General features: G+C 42.2%; 1 protein-coding gene across 2 annotated transcripts in view; it reads right to left on the reverse strand.

Moving 5' to 3' along the window:
- Positions 1-20,495, reverse strand: part of LOC137372279 (phospholipid-transporting ATPase VD-like) — a 307,708-nt gene that overhangs the window by 31,579 nt on the left and 255,634 nt on the right. For both annotated transcript variants that reach the window (XM_068036018.1, XM_068036029.1), the window contains exons 16-19: positions 8,616-8,919; positions 6,970-7,046; positions 5,518-5,643; positions 4,258-4,458 (exon numbers count right to left, since the gene is read on the reverse strand). In XM_068036018.1, coding sequence (XP_067892119.1) covers positions 4,258-4,458; positions 5,518-5,643; positions 6,970-7,046; positions 8,616-8,919 — 708 coding nt within the window. The remainder of the gene's footprint in view (positions 1-4,257; positions 4,459-5,517; positions 5,644-6,969; positions 7,047-8,615; positions 8,920-20,495) is intronic.

A 20,495-nucleotide genomic window follows, 5' to 3' on the forward strand; every position in this document is an offset into this window, starting at 1 on the left:
CACTTTTTTTCAGGTTGTTTTTCTTCAGGTTTGCACTTGCTGATGTTCTATATTCAGTATATTCACACCTAATCTGTACTAATGCTTTGTCTTTCAAAACACCATTAACATATTGTTTGCCTTTGCTCTGTGACCTTTTGGTCAGCTATGTGGCCTGGTCCAATCTGCACCTTCTCCTTTGTTATCTCTTGCCCAACCCCCACCTCACTTGTTTATAATCTGTGACTTTTCTAATATTTGTCAGTTCCGAAGAAGGGTCACTGACCCGAAACGTTAACTCTGCTTCTCTTTCCACAGATGCTGCTAGACCTGCTGAGTGAATCCAGCATTTCTTGTTTTTGTTCCTTGGGTTTTACCTCCACTACTTTACCGTAAAGACCATTCCAGGTGTTGGTTACTCTTCGCAAGAAGACATGCTTCCTGATGCAAGTCCTGAACTTGCCTTTTTCAGTTCCTACAGCTATTCTCTTGCTTACCTTGAAAGTATTTCCAGGATTAACTTTCTCTTTATTGCATTTAGTATCTTTATGTCTAGAAAGGACAGTGTCGTTTGTCTCTTTTGAAAGCTGAAAAGTCCATGCTTCTCCAATCTTTCCTCACAATTCCATTCCCTTACAATAGAGCTCAGTCTGATAGCCCTTGACTGCACTGCTCCAGATGTTTCCTGGAGCTTTGGTGTATTTAAGGTTCAGTCTGACCAGAACACTGTACAGTTTCAGCATCACACCCTAAAGCTTGAACTATTGAGGCAGTATTACTCATCATTCTATTTGCTTTGTTAATTGCTGCTCTGCAATGACTCTGCTAGGTCAGAGTTGAGACAGCTTCTTTCTGGCTAGTTTGAAACATTTGACTCTTCTGCCTGTCACTGTGTAATCATGTTTCGCAGCCCAGTGTGGGACCATGGGCAGCGCAAAAAATTCAGCCTGTTAACGCCGTTTCTCTCTCCATAATTGCTGCCTGACTGGCTGAGTATTTCCAGCTTTTCAACATCTGCAGTATTTTGCCCAGTAACTGAAGACCGCATCTCTTCTGTCATTCAGGTCAAAGCTCATAGAAAACACGATGAATGGGAGGCTTCTGTAATATCTCAATCACGACAACTTGCTTACCCAGTTCGTTGCAACCAGGAATGTAGGTTTGTGCACATTTATTTGAAATGTTGTCACCTCATCAGTTGCACTTCACAACTGATAGATTATTGGGGTGGAATTGGAAGAGGTTCTGGAGCTTGCTCCCTGGAAAATACTGTTACGACCGGGTGAGGAAGGGATCTCAGGCTCCCCTTTCGCCCCTTCTCTAGTTTGACCGCAACAGGGTTTATTCTTTCAACACAGTGATTTAGCTTACCACCTCAGTGAGCACTTGCTCCTAGTCCTCGAATATAATTGCGAATGAACCAATCAGACAGGTTTTCTTGAGTTTAAACAAGAAAGATGTTTATTAACTTTATCACTCTAACCCGGTTAAAATGACTAAAATACATGACGCATCCACGCTCACATTCACATGAGAGGCATACACACACAAATAGATGACAGAGGGAAAAGCACAGAGTTGGGAGGTTGGAGTAGAGTCCTTAATAAAAATGGAATTTAAATACTGAAGTTTAGTCCCAGAGTCCTTAGTCGAAGTTGTAGTCCTGAAGTCCTTGCTGGGACACACAGTTTGGGCTTGCTTCGCAGGTTCTGGAAGGCAGAAGAGGGGCTTTATCTGTGTCCCCTGGTTGCTGGCTGTGCTAGGCTGTAAGTTTTCAGCTGAGGCTTTGCTGGAACTTTATGGAGAGAGGGAGAGATTGCAGCTATCTTGCTGGCTTAAAGTACAGTCTCCTTCTGAGACACAATTCACAAACTCCCAGAGTTACAGAAGCAATCATGTGATATGACCACATAAAAACAAAAAGTGCTGGAAAATACTCAAAGGTCTGGCAGCATCTGTGGAGAGGGAAGCAAAGTTAACATTCAGGTCAGTGACCTTTCATCAGAACTGTGATATGACCACCTCTTTGTTTGAAATAGCATCTTCTTTAATGACCTTTGAAATTCAAGGCAGTTTAGACATACTTGATAGCGGGGGGTGGGCATCATTTGGCTACTTCAAAGTCAATGGGTGCCGATGGCTTTTAACAATCAATATTGACACAACCATTCTAGGTAATTTAATCAGACAGCATCCCCATTGTTCTGGCTAGACTGGGTAATCACCTGTGTCTCCAGTGGCCTTTGGCTGCTTATATGCGAATTACGCGTGGCCATATTATCTGCTCTGTTCTGGTTTTTAAAAATCACAGTAAAAAGTCTCAGGCAAATATTTACATTTGGCATGTGGGGTTTCCCTCACACCTCTGTCCCACGCCAAATGAAATGAGACCATGGGAGCATTATATTATAGGAGTTAAAAAGAGAAAACACAGAAAACACATGCATTTGTCATCACTGTCATCCACTCAGTGATCTTAAAAATTGTTGCAGTTTGTTTTTTTCTTTCTGCAGCAGTAGTGCTGATTTTTAAACTGCCCTTTTCCCTCGAGGTTGGTCTGAGATGGTTAGATGTTATCCAATGGGTTTAAAGTTTCTTTAGTGTTAGTTTGTAATAAGCTGCGAATAGGCATCTTAATACACATCTAGTTGTTGGGGAGGTTACATCTGCAAATTTCCATAATTGTCTAGGGTAAGTTCTCCTTTGTGCACAAGCTTTAACCCCTTAGCTGCTGTTTCTGCAATATGTGGTTCTAACCCTTCAGGTTCCAGTACTTTACTAATTTCTCTCCCTGTGGTGGTATCGGGTGATAACTTGGTTTCAAGTCCCTGTGAAGTGTCTGAGATTTTCCCTGGGCCTTTGTTCTTGTTCTCTCGGAAGTGAGATTGTTGGATTTAATTAGCTCTGGGCTTGAACTCTGATCATGGGAGTCTGAAGTGGGTAGATCCACTCTGACCTCACTTTCAGTGTACTGGTGAGTCCAACAAGTACTGTTCACTTTAGGACATTTTTGTTTCCATTTTCTTTGACTGTGGGAAGGGTCTCTTTGCCAATCTCCCCATGTCCTCGTGGACATTCGTGCCCACAGGTATCTGTCCAGATTCCACTGCACTACCCTGCGGCACTTCAGCTAGGTAAGGCATCACCCTCACAGGAACTTTCCTTGTTTCTGCAGGTTTCAGTAAATGCTATTAGCAGCTCTGGTAGGGTACTTTTTTGTCTGTATTTATGTAGGAGGGTGTGGGGTCTAATTTTTTCAACATTTCAGGGTTGTCATGAGATGCAGAAGGATCTGGGTTTCCTAGTGCATTCATTGCAAAAGATTGCAGGGACAGCATGTAATTAGGAAAGCTAATAGAATGTTATTGTTTATCGTGAGGGGATTTGAATACAAAAGTAGGGAGGTTATGCTTCAGCTATACAGGGCATTGGTGAGACCACATTTAGAGTACTGTGTACATTACTGGTCTCCTTATTTAAGAAAGGAGGTAAATGCGTTGGAGGCAGTACTGAGAAGGTTTACTAGACTAATACCTGGAATGGGCGAGCTGCCTTACGAGGAAAGATTGGACAGGCTAGGCTTGTATCTGCTGGAATTTAAAAGAGTAAGAGGCGACTTGATTGAAACATATAAGATCCTGAGGGGTCTTGACAGGGTGGATGTGGAAAGGATGTTTCCCCTTGTGGCAGAATCACAAACTAGGGGTCACTGTTTAAAAATAAGGGCTCTCCCATTTAAGGCAGAGATGAGGAGGAATTTTTTCTCTCAGAGGGTCGTGAGTCTTTGGAATTCTCTTCCTCAAAAGGCGTTGGAAGCAGAGTCTTTGAATATTTTTAAGGCAGAGGTACATAGATTCTTGATAAGCAAGAGCGTGGAAGGTTATCGGGGTTAGATGGAAATGTGGAGTAATCAGTTCAGACATGAACTTATTGAATGGCGGAGCAGGCTCGAGGGGCCGAGTGACCTACTCCTGCTCCTAATTCATATGTTCTTATGACACCATTCATTAAGTATGTTCCCCACTGATCTAATATCCTATGATTATGTGACCAGAACTGCACATACCATTTCAAATGGAGTCTGATCAGCACTTTATACAGCAGGATTCTTCAGAATTCCCTCTATTTCTATGTAGCTACGAATCAACTATAAATGGTTAAGAGTTTTCAGTACAGCTGAGCCACACATGAAAAATTCCAATATATTGAGTACACAATCAAAATTCAAGACAAAGAACCAATGCGCTCATATAGTACAAGTCTATTAAACATCAATACCTCAGAATGTTGGCCACCACTGTAAAGTTCTGGTAGTTCAAGGAGAGTCTCTGCAGAAACATCTTTATCCAGGATGCCATAGATAATTGGTGGAACAGATGTGAAGAGGAGGTTGAAGAAGATAAGCATCCAATAATCAATCATCGATGCTCCAGAGAATCCACAAAACAATTGGTACCAGAACAAGAGATTCACATAAGCCTAGAGGAGGAGTACATCAATATCAAAATAAATGGCAGCAGATACAGCATATTTCACTTTATTTTCAAAGGATCACAACTTCTTTCATCCAACTGTATTTCCCCATGAAACTGCAGCTTTTGAAATGAGCACAAAATCATGGATTGTTGCCGTCAACTGTACGATTTTTCTCAGCAAGTACAAACCGCAGGTTTATTAATACCACCTGTAAATCTGGAGCAGACTGAAGAATTCTATCCGAAACACAACTACAATTAATATTTTTTTGAGAAGGTCAAATAACGACACATAAAATAAAGAAAATCGATCATTTCTCAAGAAAGCACAAAGAAAACCGCAATATGTTACTGAAGGAGTTGCTGAGGGTGTTCATTTTTAGGCATGAAGTCAAACTGTGGACACCTCTATGTTACTTGTGGGAAGAAAAGCAAAATGCATTGATGCAAAGTAGGAAATTTGGCATTGCAAAGAATAGGCGAGAACTGGTTTGTAACAAAACTTCAACGGATAACAAACTAGCAATGTTGGGACAAGTGTTGCACGATCATTCCTCATGTGGCATTTTCCCAATCTCACTTATCATGGGGAATAACCATGAAAGGGCATCAAACCATGCTCACATCCATGGAGAAGCAATGGTAGAGGTCGAAAATGAGATTATCTCCTTGTCCTCAGTCAGGGACACTGCAAAATCAAGGGCTGGTGGAAAGGAAGTCAAAATGAAAAAAGGAGTGTATGAATGACCAAAAATTGGTAAATTAAAAGTATTATAAAAACCCCTTCAATGTATGAAATGTGATCCGAGGTAGTCCACAAAGAAAAAACATTCTCTGCTGAATCATAAACAGATCGTAAGGCCAATCTTATTTTGACTATTTAGTGCTGGGTGACAGACATCAGTAACTTTTCTAGTGCCTGTTCTGTACTTTACTAGCTTTCCCAGTTATAGAGTAAATCTTGTACAACATCAAATTGAAGATTGGAGCCCAAGTCTGTTTTCTATTTCGACAAAAACATTAAACCAATCAGTATTTTGGCAACTCAGCTGATAACACTTACCACATTCTTATAGAAGAAATAAAGTATCATTTTGGCAAGTCGGGTGTAGCACCAGTGACCATGGACAAGCAGCAATTTTTTCAAATGCTTAAATCGAGAAATTGCAAAGTCACTGGACATTACTGCCTGTAAGACAATAAAACAAAAAATATTTGTGTTCAGTCAATAAACACAGGAAAAACTCTTATGCATATATAGCACATTGTATATATAGCACAAGCTACTTATAATATGTTTGCTTGACAATGACCGATGCTAGGCTTACAGCGAGAAGGCCAAAATTTGAAACTTTGCCTTGACCAACATTCACATTAAGATATGCTGGGAGATCAATTCATTGGCCTCTTTGTCTCGAGAGACAATGGGTAAGCGCCTGGAGGTGGTCAGTGGTTTGCGAAGCAGCGCCTGGAGTGGCTATAAAGGCCAATTCTAGAGTGACAGACTCTTCCACAGGTGCTGCAGATAAAATTGGTTGTCGGGGCTGTTACACAGTTGGCTCTCTCCTTGCGCTTCTGTCTTTTTTCCTGCCAACAGCGAAGCCTCTACGACTCGCCAAGAGCGACGTCTCAATTCATTCCATCTTCACTGCCTCCGGAGAATCCTTGGCATCAGGTGGCAGGACCGTATCTCCAACACACAAGTCCTCGAGGCGGCCAACATCCTCAGCATATACACCCTACTAAGCCAACGGCACCTGAGATGGCTTGGCCATGTGAGCCGCATGGAAGATGGCAGGATCCCCAAGGACACATTGTACAGCGAGCTCGTCACTGGTATCAGACCCACCGGCAGTCCATGTCTCCGCTTTAAAGACGTCTGCAAACACGACATGAAGTCCTGTGACATTGATCACAAGTCGTGGGAGTCAGTTGCCAGCGATCGCCAGAGCTGGCGGGCAACCATAAAGGCGGGGCTAAAGTGCTGGGAGATGCTGCACTCTTTTTATGGGCAGAAATTCCTTCCTGCAGCATTAAGGCAGCCTTTGGGTGGTTCAATCATTAACTGGCAAGAACCGCATAATACTGCCCTTTGCAAACTGAAAGGGGAAAATTAGGATTAAAATTATAATCAAATAATGCAAACAAAGCTCAAAAGTATTACTGCTTTGAATTTACGACAATTTTTGTGTGGCAAAATATAAACAAATATTTGAGAAAAGGCTGTCCTATTATGTTATTTAAATAATTCTTAAAGTTTATCGACAAGATGGTATGAATTGTAATAGATAAACCTGGCAGGGAAACGTAGTGTTTAAATAATAGTTGGTAAAAAATTATCAAAGCTTCTAACTGGAACACACCCTGTAGACTTTGCAATGTACCATATTTGCACTATTTAGAGTATATACTCATATCGTTACTGCATCATTAAAACAAGCTGCTAAGTATCCTTGGTGTACACCATGCATATTTACATTCATCTGCATATAGGCCTGTATTGTTGTAGCTTTACCTGCATCCCTTCCTGACCAGAAATTCCTATTCCAACATCAGCAACCTGAATCATACTGACATCATTGGCACCATCACCTGTATCAAAAATCAAAACAGGTTTAAATTAAAACAAGGATGAAAAGAAAATCCATAGTTTAAGGAGGGCTATTTCAACAAACAGATATATTTGTTTGGAGAAAGAAAAAAAGAGGTAATGTCACAATCTGAAACAACGATGTGTTTTCACGCAATTTAACTTATTATTTTACAGAAGGTTCCTTTTTGACCAACAAAAATGTAATCAAAGCTATCAATTTCCTCCCGTTTCATTTGATATATAATGAAAACATGCATGCACAAAGAAAAATAAAGATATATTCACTGGGTAACAGTTTTACTTTAAATGATTAACTAATAATGGGAGACTAGAAAAAAAAAGAAAATCCATGCCCAAATAGATTAATTGCAATGACATCAACGCTAAGGAATAGATTTAAGCCAAGCCAATCAAATTTGAAGCATCTCATTTAGCTTCTCCTTAATGTCTGTTTAAGAGAACAAACAATAAGCAGGAATCCATCAAGGAGCCTTTTAAGTACAAATATATTTTGAAGGAAAAACCCTAAGTATGTAGGAGTGTTCCAGGGGTAGTCAACATTTGGAGGCTTCCGTCAAAACATATTCTTGATTTTATTAAAATACAAACATGAATATTTCAGTCAAAATCTAACATAAATTTTTATGAAAATGGTACTTGAACCAAACTTGCGTTGCAATAATAAAAATCATAGGTAGAATATCATGGAGTAACTTCAGCTGACTGGGCTAGAAAAACACAAAATTAATTTTTCTAATATGCACATTGAAAATGTAAAGGGGTTGATTTCCTGCCGAACAGACTTCAGCTGGCTGGCCGGCCAACAGAATGGCCCAGGAAACTTTGAGGGCCAAGTGTCATTAGCATCAGGATTATGGGCTACATCCAGAGAGAGACTGAACGCTCCAGGATAGATCATTGCCAACCATTATTGGGGCACTGCTGTCCCGTTTCTGACAGCTGGGACGCTTGAATATGAACCCGACAGATATTTCAAATAGAAGAAATGGCAGAATGCTGTACCATTAGTCACACATGATGTACCTATGTGTAGATGTGAAATACACCATCATAAGTAGTAGTTGAGGCAACTTGCATAGATGTAGTTAAGGGGATGCTAGATACACACACGAGGGAGAAAGGAATAGAAGGATATGTGTATGGGGTTAGATGAATAAGGATGGAAGGAGGCTCATGTGAAGGATAACCACTAGCATGGACCAGTTGGGCTGAATTGCCTGCTTCTATGCTGTAAATACAATGTAATTGCACATAACTATACCGATGGTTGTAGTATCGACAATTAATATACTATTTAGAATTGATTTTAAATATTGCTATAAACAGCGAGGCAGCAAGAAGAAAAAAGCATGACCTTTTCCCTACTCCCTATGGGGAAATGCATGGTCCCATGATTTATCAGAGATATTACAGTGTGGAAATTTTGCATTTGATGCTGCTACAGTACATCCAGCACATTAATGTCTTTTAAATATATTTTAAGAAGTTACTAAAAAAAAAAGTTATTAACAAAAACTACTCAGGGGATCTACAAGACACTTAGTTACCGATTGCTAGAGTCATGACTTTCAGCTTATCCCGCACTAGATGGACAATCTTGCTCTTCTGCAATGGTGTCGATCTGCAGCATATAACAGCACGGCATCGTTTAGTAAGCTCCAGAAATGTATCTTGCAGACTTTCATGCAGCACAAATTCTAAAGTTTTTCCATCAATAACCAGACCAATATGAGGCTTAACCCCACCAGATGGAGAGGATGGAAGAAAGCTGACACCATGAGTGCTTTTTTCAGCAGTGGTCTGTTCTGTGATTTCTGCCATAATTTTATTAATCAGGTCTTCACAAGCCTCCTGTAATGAGAAGAACAGATGAACATCAGAGTCCTGTAGATTCTGGAACAAGAGATTTCAAGAGGACATTAGACAAGAATGTCATGTCCCCCTCTCTCTCTCTCTCCATTCCAGCTTGAAAGTTTCAAATCCTGCTTGTTGAGTGACTACCTTTGTATACAGCAGCTACAATCAGAAACCCCATTGGAGGAAAACATCCACATTGCTGTCTCCAAGAGATCTACCGAACCAGTAACCAACCTCTTCAAATTAAAAGCCTCAGGGCCACGAATTTCAGCTAGAAGCCAGCCGAATCACCAAGCGCCACAGACTGTACACCTCTTTTTCCAATGGACTCTAACTCAACCAATCTACCTTTCCTCATTCTGTAACCTATTGTGTGTGTGTAAACCTCCAGTGTGTGTGTGTGTGTGTGTGTGTGTGTGAAAGTTGGCATAGTTTATTATTTTTATTAGTTTGGTTTAAGTACAATGAAGTTGACCTTTTTTTTGTTCAACTCAAGAAAACCTGTCCAATTAGTTCTTATTGTGATCATAGCAAGTAAGTAATCAAACACTTACCGAATTGGCCAGTACATCTACTTTAAGAAATAATTTAAACTGTTGTGGTCAAACAAGAAGGGAAAAGAGGGAAGCCCTTCGACCCCTCCTCACTTGACCATAACAGAACCCTAACAAATAAAGTCAATGGTATCATTCACAGAAGGCGCCATAATGAAATGGAAAAATTATGAATTTTAAAAAATCAACTATTAAAAAACCCACAAGAACATTTGCACCACAGTCAAAATGGAGTACCGGTGACATGACCCCTCCTGTACTGGAAAACAACAAACCTGTCTACAAGAATGGAACTCATTAATATCTGAAACAGCTCTGGGGTGAACCCCATTGAAATTGATAACAGTACTATTGCATATTAATGACTCTTATCAACATGAATGAACTAACAAATGATTCTGGAGACAGATGGATTCACAGCACAAACCAAAATTGAATAGGTGTGAAATAGCACCGTGTTAACAGGGAGGGCCCCCATTCAGAGTTCAATCGATAGCCATGGTTTCCACATCCCGGCACATTGTGGGAGCGAGCCGTGTGTCTCCTAACAGAAACTCTAATATGAGTTTTTACCTTAAAAAGGTAACCCATAGAGAGAGAGGGGAGACCAAGCCAACACCTTCAGAAAGCCGTCCGGTCAGAGGCTGTGCAAGAGATCCAGCCAAGCGAGGAAGAAGACCTGCTGCTAATTCTACACTTCAACTTATTGCAGCGGAGAACTTAAAGTGACTACAATCTCCAGTCTGAAGTTTTAACCACCAGAAAATCTACAACACCTCAAAATGTTCGAGACTACAAACACCCAGACCTGCACCTTTAAAAGAGACTGTCCTGAGAAAATTCAACAGGTTTACCGTAAACCACGAACACCTACCTCACTTTGAACTTTAAACTACTTACACTTTTTCTCTCTATTTATTCATGTGTATGCGTGCGTGAGTGAATGTGTGAGGCAGCGACCATTTTGTGAATTGTGTAAAATAAACAGTTATTTTATTTTAACCTGTGAGAAAACCTGTCATTTGTCTGTTAATTTGACCCGAAAGACACTAACGGGCTAACTCATCATTTTTAACAAAACACGATAGTGATCAGTTGAGAGGTGAACAGTGGGAACCACCCACGCCCCTTTCTACCTATTCATAACAGAATCACAGAATAATACAGTGCAGAAGAGGCCCTTCGGCCCATCGAGTCTGCAGCAATGCATTAAAGACACCTGACCTGTCTACCTAATCCCATTTGCCAGCACTTGGCCCATAGCCCTGAATGTTATGACATGCCAAGTGCTTATCCAGGTACTTTTTAAAGGGTGTGAGGCAGCCCGCCTCTACCACCCTCCCAGGCAGGGCATTCCAGACCATCATCACCACCCTCTGGGTAAAAAAGTTCTTCCTCAAATCCCCCTTAAACCTCCTGCCCCTCACCTTAAACTTGTGTCCCCTCGTAACTGATCCTTCAACTAAGGGGAACAGCTGCTCCCTATCCACCCTGTCCATGCCCCTCATAATCTTGTACATCTCGATCAGGTCACCCCTCAGTCTTCTCTGCTCCAGCGAAAACAACCCAAGCCTATCCAACCTCTCTTCATAGCTTAAATGTTCCATCCCAGGCACCATCCTGGTGAATCGCCTCTGCACCCCCTCCAGTGCAATCACATCTTTCCTATAATGTGGCGACCAGAATTGCACACAGTACTCCAGCTGTGGCCTTACCAAAGTTCTATACAACTCCAACATGACCTCCCTGCTTTTGTAATCTATGCCTCGATTGATAAAGGCAAGTGTCCCATATGCCCTTTTCACCACCCTATTAACCTGCCCTTCTGCCTTCAGAGATCTATGGACAAACACGCCAAGGTCCCTTTGTTCCTCAGAACTTCCCAGTGTCAGGCCATTCATTGAATACTTCCGTGTCATATTACTCCTTCCAAAGTGTATCACCTCACACTTTTCAGGGTTAAATTCCATCTGCCCATTTGACCATCCCGTCTATATCTTCCTGTAACCCAAGACACTCAACCTCACAGTTAACCACTCGGCCAATTGTTGTGTCATCCACGAACTTACTGATCCTAACCCCCACATAGTCATCTATGTCGTTTATATAAATGACAAACAATAGGGGACCCAGCACAGATCCCAGTGGTACGCCACTGGCTTCCAGTCATTAAAACAGCCGTCTGTCATCACTCTCTGTCTCCTGCAGCTAAGCCAATTTTGAATCCACCTTATCAAGTTACCCTGTATCCCATGTGCATTTGCTTTCTTGATAAGTCTCCCATGTGGGACCTTGTCAAAGGCTTTGCTGAAATCCATGTAAACTACATGAACTGCACTACCCTCATCTACACACCTGGTCACATGCTCAAAAAATTCAATCAAATTTGTTAGGCATGACCTCCCTCTGACAAAGCCATGCTGACTATTCCTAATCAAATTTTGCCTCTCCAAGTGGAGATAGATTCTCTCCTTCAGAATTTTCTCCAATAGTTTTCCTACCACTGACGTGAGACTCACTGGTCTATAGTTCCCCGGCTTATCTCTACAACCTTTCTTAAATAGTGGGACCACATTAGCTGTTCTCCAGTCCTCTGGAACCTCCCCGGTGGCCAGAGAGGAATTAAAAATTAGGGTCAGAGCCCCTACAATCTCCACCCTCGCCTCCCACAGCATCCTGGGATACAAATTGTCCAGACCTGGAGATTTGTCCACTTTTAAGCCTGCCAAAGCCTCCAATACCTTGTCACTCCCTATGACAATTTGCTCAAGAACCTCACAGTCTCTCTCTCTAAGTTCCATATCTTCATCCTCATTCTCTTGGGTGAAGACAGATGTGAAGCATTCATTCAACCTACCAATGTCCTCTGGCTCTGACCACAGATTTCCCCCTTGGTCCCTAATGGGTCCTGGTCTTTCCCTGGTTATCCTCCTCCCATTGATATACTTATAGAATATCTTGGGATTTTCCCTACTTTTACCAGCCAGAGCTTTCTCATATCCCCTCTTTGCTCTCCTAATTGCTTTCTTAAGCTCCATCCTACACTTTCTGAACTCCACTAATGCTTCAGTTGATTTGCTCTCCTTGTATTTGCTAAAAGCCTCTCTTTTTCTTCTCATCGTACCCTGAATATTTCTGGTCATCCATGGTTCTCTGGGCTTGTTGCTCCGACCTGTTAACCTAGAGGGAACATGTTGGGCCTGTACCCTCCCCAATTCCTTTTTGAATGCCCCCCACTGCTCTTCTGTAGATTTCCCGACAAGTAACTCTTTCCAGTCTACCTTGGCCAGATCCTGCCTTATTTTACTAAAATTCGCTCTATCCCAATACAAAACCATTTTTTGCAACTTGTCTATTTCTTTCTCCATAACAAGCTTAAATTGTACCATGTTGTGGTCGCTATCACCAAAATGTTCCCCCACCAACACATCAACCACCTGTCCAGCTTCATTCCCCAGAATTAGGTCCAGCACTGCACCCTCCCTAGTTGGATCCTCTACATATTGAGCTAAAAAGTTCTCCTGTATACATTTTAAGAACTCCACTCCATCTAAGCCCTTAACATGATGACTATCCCAATTAATGTTGGAAAAGTTGAAATCACCTAATATAATTACCCTATTATTATTTTTACATACTTCTGCAAATTGCACACATATTTGCTCCTCAATTTCCCACTGACTATCTGGGGGTCTATAGTAAACACCTAGCAATGTGGCTGTCCCTTTTTTATTCCTGAAGTCTATCCATAAAGCTTCATTTGATGCCCCCTCCAAGATATCATCTCTCTTTAATGCAGTAACTGACTCCTTAACTAATATTGCAATGCCCCCTCCTCTTTTACCCCCTCCTCTGTCTCGCCTGAAGATTCTATATCCTGGGATATTGAGCTGCCAATCCTGCCCCTCCCTCAACCATGTCTCTGTGATGGCTACTATATCACAATTCCATGTGTCAATCCTTGCCCTTAACTCATCCGTTTTACCTGTAATACTTCTGGCATTAAAGTAGAGGCCATCCATCCTGGTCTTACTCCCTTGAAACTTACTTCAGCTGTATTCCCTCTGACTTGTTTGCTTTTCTGTGTTTAGCTGTGTCCTTATTCTGCTAGGAGTCTGCGTCCCCTCCCCCTGCCAAATTAGTTTAAACTTCTCCCAACAGTACTAGCAAACCCACCAGCAAGGATGTTAGTCCCCCTCTGGTTCAGATGTAGACCGTCCCTCTTGTACAGGTCCCACCTTCCCCAGAAATGGTCCCAGTGGTCCAGGAATCTAAAACCCTCCCTCCTGCACCAACTCTTAAGCCACGCATTCATCTGTGCTATTCTCCTATTTCTATACTTGCTGGCACGTGGCACTGGGAGTAATCCAGAGATTACAACCCGAAAGGTCCTGCTTTTTAGTCTGCTGCCTAACTCCCTGAATTCTTGATGCAAGACCTCATCCCTCTTTCTACCTATGTCATTGGTACTTACATGTACCAACATGTAACAATGGAAATCAGGGGGAAAACTCTCCACTGCTTGGAGTCATACCTAGCACAAAGGAAGATGTCTGCAATTGTTGGAACCCAATCATCTCAGCCCGAGGACATCACTGCAGGAGTTTCTCAGGGCAGTGTCCTAGGCCCAACCACCTTCAGCTGATTTATCAAAGACCTGCCCTCCATCATAAGGTCAAAAGTAGGGATTTCTGCTGATGATTTCAGTGTTCAGTAGCATTCGTGACTCCTCAGATACTGAAGCAGTCTGTGCCTGCATGCAGCAAGACCTGGACATCAGTCAGGCTTGGCTGATAAGTGGCAACTAAAATTCATGGCACACAAATGCCAGACAATGACCATTCCCAAGAAAGAATCTAACTATCTCCCCTTGACATTCAACGGTATTACCATCGCTGAATCCCCCACCAACAACATCCTGGGGTTACCACTGACCAGAAACTGAACTGGACCAGCCATATAAGTACTGTGGCTACAAGTGCAGGTCAGAGGCTAGGAATTCTGCGGCGAGTAACTCACCTCCTGACTTCCCAAAGCCTGTCCATAATTTACAAGTGTGATGGAATACTCTCCACTTGCCTGGCTCCAACAACACTCAAGAAACTCACCATCATCCAGGACAAAGCAGTCTGCTTGATTGACAATCTCATCCACCACTGGCGCACAGTGACAGCAGTGTGTACCATCTACAAGACACACTGCAGCAATTCACTAAGGCTCCTTTAGCAGCAGCTTCCATACCTGTGACCTCTACCACCTAGAATAAGGGCAGCAGATGAACAAGAACACCACCATCTGAAAGGTTCTCCTCCAAGCCACACATTATCCTGACTTAAAACCATTTTGCCGTTCGATCACTGTCACTGGTCACAAAACTGTAACTCTCTCCTAACACAACTGTGGGTGCACCTACACCATATGGACTGCAGTGGTTCAAAGCTCACCACCACCTTCTCAAGGGCAATCAGGGATGGGCAACGAATGCTGACCTTGCCAGTGATGCTCACATCCCAAGAATGAATAAAAAGATACACTTCTATAAAACAATCTATCACGTTATGATACTTGACAGTAAATGTATTAATGCGATTATCTCCATTCTATTTATTAACTTTTTGGAAATCAGAACTAGACATGACCAAGTGATGTATGTCTTTCAATCACATTTAGGCTTTTGGGAAAATTCATAAGTTGCACATCCCCTTTAAATATTTTACTAATTGTAGCACACACAATAAAAGCAATGTTTATAGGTAAGAATCAACATATATTGTATTTTAAAGCTTGAGGTATTCTAATTATTATACATCATATAAATTTGATATACTGGTAAATAATCTGTTCTGTTTTTTGATACTTTACAATGATTGTTACTCAGGATTTCTTCACAACCCTATAAAATACATTAACATACAGAAACAGGAGAAAATACAAAGTGGACAATATAAGTACAAAGACATAAAAAGCTGCAGTAGCTGGAAAACAAACAAAAAACAGAAAATGCTGGTAGCAATCAGCATTTCAAGCAGTATCTATGGAGAATAAAGATAAGCCAATGTTTCAGGTGTGAGCTCTTCATCAGAACTGGAAGATATTACAGATGAACAACATTTATAAAGGAAAAGAATAAAAGGAGGGGAGAGGGAAAAGTACAAAAAAAGGCACACAACATAAGAAACAGAATAATCTATAAGATGCTTGAGTGGAAAACAGGAGATAGTTAAATGGAAGAAATTATATTTTGTAAGCACAGATATGATTTGTGGAATCAAATCAGCCACGAGGGAGTGCAGCTAGAAGGCAGCATCACAGTACATCTCAGCCCTGACCACCAGAGGTTGCCCTACACTGCACTTGGAAATTATCCTGCTATTTCCTTACAGCTCAGCCACCCCCAGTAATATGCCAGTCTGAGACACTGATCTGATCAGGAAGAACAGTGTCTTGCACAGCCCACCTTTTCCATGAGCAAGAATAGACTATGAAGCAGCAGAGACAAACATTTAAGCTATGTTATTATATATTGAACAAGTTATTTCCAAAAGATAATGTGCAATTTTTGTTCTCATCAAGAACCAGGATCAGGAATTAAAAAGAAAAATGCCAAATTCAAGTACAATGTTAAAATTTTCCACATATCAATCATGAAGGCTGCCAGAAACGTAAGGTTCTTTTACATCTTCTGAATGGAGTAAAATTCCAATCTCGGTTTCCTGGAAGCAAATTCAGAACTTGCTCCAAATCAGAAAGGTTATTATTAGCATATATTGTGTTAAATTAGGAAAGTCTCAAAGCAAGTAATCTCGTCAATGAGTGTGCTTTGGGTACACTTTATCAATCTTTTGCTTCAAAACAGAATGACATTTGTGATTTATCTGAACCTTGGTAATTAAGCTGCTTTGGGAAAACAGATCACCACACGCCCAGTGTCGGTGGCCAAATATATTGGACTGTATTATTGCCTACATTCAATCAACTTTCCTTCATTTTATTCAGTCACTCTAACCAAAGGCAAGTACAAATCAAAACAGAGTTGATCACGGTGCATCTGGTGTAATACATCTTAATTTCCATTTGTAGTTCTATTTGGTTGGTTTTACCTAACTTAGGGATCCTTTCACTTTGTTGACGAGAACACAGAACAGAAACAAAATTTAAAAATTGTTTCATTTCAAATAAAACTGGAACATAGTCCCCATCAACACAAGTACAAAACTGCACCTTTAATCCAAATTCATCGGAATTCTTCCAACAAGTTTTTAAAATGACTGAATTGGGGAGCATTGCAAATATGACCGCTGTAATAGCCCAGCAGTTCAAAGAGTTGATTATCTGCTTCCAAAACAGAAGATTGCAAACTCAAATCCCCAGGCTACTGTCGCTCAAACCAGCTGTCTTCGGTAACCTGAAACCTCGGCTATACTGCTTAAAAGGGAGACAGCAAAGATCAAGGCTGAGAAGGAAAACAATCATTCCATTCAATAAAATAAAAGCAAAATACTGTGGATGCTGGAAATCTGAAATAAAAGCAGAAAATGTTGGAAATACTCAGCAGCTTTGGCAGCATCTGTGGAGACAGAAGCAGAGTTAACATTTCAGTTCTGTGACCTTTCATCAGAACTGGCAAAGGTTAGAAATGTAATAGGTTTTAAGCAAGTGAAGTAGGGGTGGGGGGGGGGGGGAAGAGAACAAAAAGGAAGGTGCATGATAGTGCAGGAGAGATTAAATGATGAAGATGTCATGGGACAAAGGCAAAGAGAGTGCTAATGGTGTGGTGAAAGACAGAGCAATATTTGAGAGAGTCTTACTGACAGAATAATAGACAGCTCTGTCCAAAAGCACAAACATGAATAACTAAGTTTAAGGCAGGAACATAAATAAAATAAAATAAAATAATAATGAAAAAGGCCAGGCATGCTCTGAAATTATTGAACTCAACGTTGAGTCCGGAAGGCTGTAGAGTGCTTAATTGGAAAATGAGGTGCTGTTCCTCGAGCTTGCGTTGATGTTCACTAGGACACTGCAGCAGGCCAAGGACAGAAATGTGTGTTTGAGAGAAGGGCGCTGAATTGAAATGGCAAGCAACCGGAAGCTTGGGATCATGCTTTCGGACTGAGTGGAGGTGTTCCACAAAGCGGTCACCCAATCTGCGTTTGGTCTCCCCAAGGTAGAGGAGACCGCATTGTGAGCAGCGAATACAGTATACTAAATTGAAAGAAGTACAAGTAAATCACTGTTTGACCTGGAAGGAATGTTTGGGGCCTTGGATGGTGAGGAGAGAGGAGGTAAAAGGGTAAAATACAGCTCTTGCGATTGCATGGGAAGGTGCCGTGGGAAGGGATGAGGTGTAGGGAGTAATGGAGGAGTGGACCAGGGTGTCATGGAGGCAATGATCCCTTCGGAATACTGACAGGGGAGGGGAAGATGTGTTTGGTGGTGGCATCACGTTGGAGGTGGCGGATATGACGGAGGATGTGTAGGCTGGTGGAGTGGAAAATGAGGACAAGTGGAGGGCCCTGTCAATCACAGGGGGCGGGGGGAGGAATCCTCAGTTGAGAAAAAAGGAAGACATATCAGAAGAGCTGTTGTGGAAGGTTGCAGATGCGTGTCAACCCATTTCATGCACGTCTGCCCTCACCCCTTCCCATCCCTCCCAGAACCGTGACAGGGTTCCCCTTGTCCTCATTTTCCACCCCACCAGCCTACACATTCAAAGGATCATCCTCCACCATTTCTGCCACCTCCAGCATGATGCCACCACCAAATGCATCTTCCCCTCTCCCGTCAGCATTCTGAAGGGATCATTCCTTCCGTGATCCACTCCTCCATCACCCCTGACACCTCGTCCCCTTCCCATGCAATTGCAGGAGCTGTAGTACCTGCCCTTTTACCTCCTCTCTCCTTACAATCCAAGGCCCCAAACACTCCTTCCAGGTCAAGCAGCGATTTACTTGTACTTCTTTCAATTTAGTATACTGTATTTGCTGTTCACAATGCGGTCTCCACTACACTGGGAAGACCAAAGGCAGATTGGGTGACTGCTTTGCGAAACGCCTCCAATCAGTCTGCAAGCATGACCCCAAGCTTCCAGTTGCTTGCCATTTCAATTCAGCACCCCGCTCTTAAACCCACATTTCTGTCCCTGGTCTGCTGCAGTGTTCCAGTGAACATCAACGCAAACTTGAGGAACAGAATCTAATTTTCTGATTAGGCACTCTACAGCCTTTTGGACTCAACATTGAGTTCAATAATTTCAGAGCATGACTGGCCTTTTTCATTTTTTTTGACCATGTGCCTACCTTAAACTTGTTTTTGCATGTTTGTGCTTTTGGACAGAGATGTCCATAATTCTGTCATTAACACTTTCTCTGGACTAATGCTCTGTCTTTCACCACACCATCAGCACTCCCTTGGCCTCTGTCGCATGGCATCTTCATCATTTAATCTCTCCTGCCCTTTGCCCTATCACACATCTTCCCTTTTGTTCTCTTTCCCCCCACCCCCACTTCACTTGCTTAAAACCTATTGGGCTGAATTTTACCAGTCCCTTGACACCACGGGTCAGTGGGGGGGGGGTCAATGAAATTCTGCAGGGAGAGGCCCGCCTTGACCCCCAACGTTGAGAAGGGCCCGCCGCATATTACCGGCAGCGAGGGGACCTCGGTGCAGCCTCCCTGCCGCCTGGTAGCGGGCTCTGCTTCTCCATATTTAAATTAACATTAATGAGATTTACATAAACTTGCTTGCAGGCAGTGGCTGTCCCATGCCGATTTTACAGCTGCCAATAGTGCTTCGCGTGCCTTTGGAATGCCACACGGCGTTCCGAGGCGTGAACCTGGTAGGGAGGGGGGAGGAATAAAATTTTCAGGGCAGGAGAGGTGGGGGAGCGGGGAAATCAATTCTTATTGGATGTGGGAAGGGGTTGAAGTTAGAAGTTAAAAGGTTGGGGGGAAGTTTGGGTAGGGAAAAAGGCAAGTGTTGGTCATATCGGGCAATGAAATGACCACTGAGGGGGTTGGGGAAGGGACTCCACATCTTTATTATTTTTTATTAAAAAATTCCCAATAACGTACCTTTAAAAATTAATTGTAAGGGCTTAAAGCCCTTTAGAAATGGCGCCGGCGCCTGCACAATGGCGCCGGATGGCGGTGCCAGGGACCCGGCGTCCGCCCCCTCTACGTCATCGGGGGCAGACACTCTGCCCCCTCTTTTTAAATAAGCCCATGCGCGTAATATCGTGGGGGCTCAGGGAGGGCGCATCTGCGCGGGGTGCGCTGCGACCTGCGGCGCTCTCCTAAAATTCAGCCCACTACATTTCTAACCTTGGCCAGTTCTGATGAAAGGTCACAGACCTGAAATGTTAACTCGGTTTCTCTCTCCACAGATGCTGCCAGACATGCTGTGTATTTCCAGCACCTTCTGTTTTTATTCCATTCTGTAGGTGCTTCTTATCAATGATAGCAGGTATGGCCCATCCAACTCACTAACCACTCCCTGTCCTCACAAAAATAGATAGTAGAGGACGATGTATGATAACAGCTTTAAAAAAGGTAAATGCACAGAAAAAAAAAAATAGCATGAAAAGGATTCTAAATTGGAAAGCTTACAGTCAAAACCTAAATGAGTCAACATATTGCAAACAGATTACACAGCTGTTCTTTGATTTCCTAAAGATATTTTGCTTTGGTCCCTGGAGACTTAGAGTAAAAGAACAACGTGACCCTAACCTTTGTTTGAACGCACTGGGAAATCACTTGCCATTTATTCCCATTTCCTTCTCCTCCCACCCACAACCAACAGAGCAAGACTGTTCCTATCAAAAGACTGTACATAGCTCACGTGTGTCAGGAATTATGTTGATACAATCATTTACTACTTCAACAAAAGTAATGTTCGCCACCTAATTCAGGAACAGGGCTTTTGTTACAAACTGTAAAAATATATTACACAAAAAATTGCAACACAGGGCATATTTTTTAGTTTAGTTTAGTTTAGAGATACAGCACTGAAACAGGC

This window comes from Heterodontus francisci, chromosome 1 (genome assembly GCF_036365525.1).
Source record: "Heterodontus francisci isolate sHetFra1 chromosome 1, sHetFra1.hap1, whole genome shotgun sequence".
NCBI classification, from domain to species: domain Eukaryota; kingdom Metazoa; phylum Chordata; class Chondrichthyes; order Heterodontiformes; family Heterodontidae; genus Heterodontus; species Heterodontus francisci.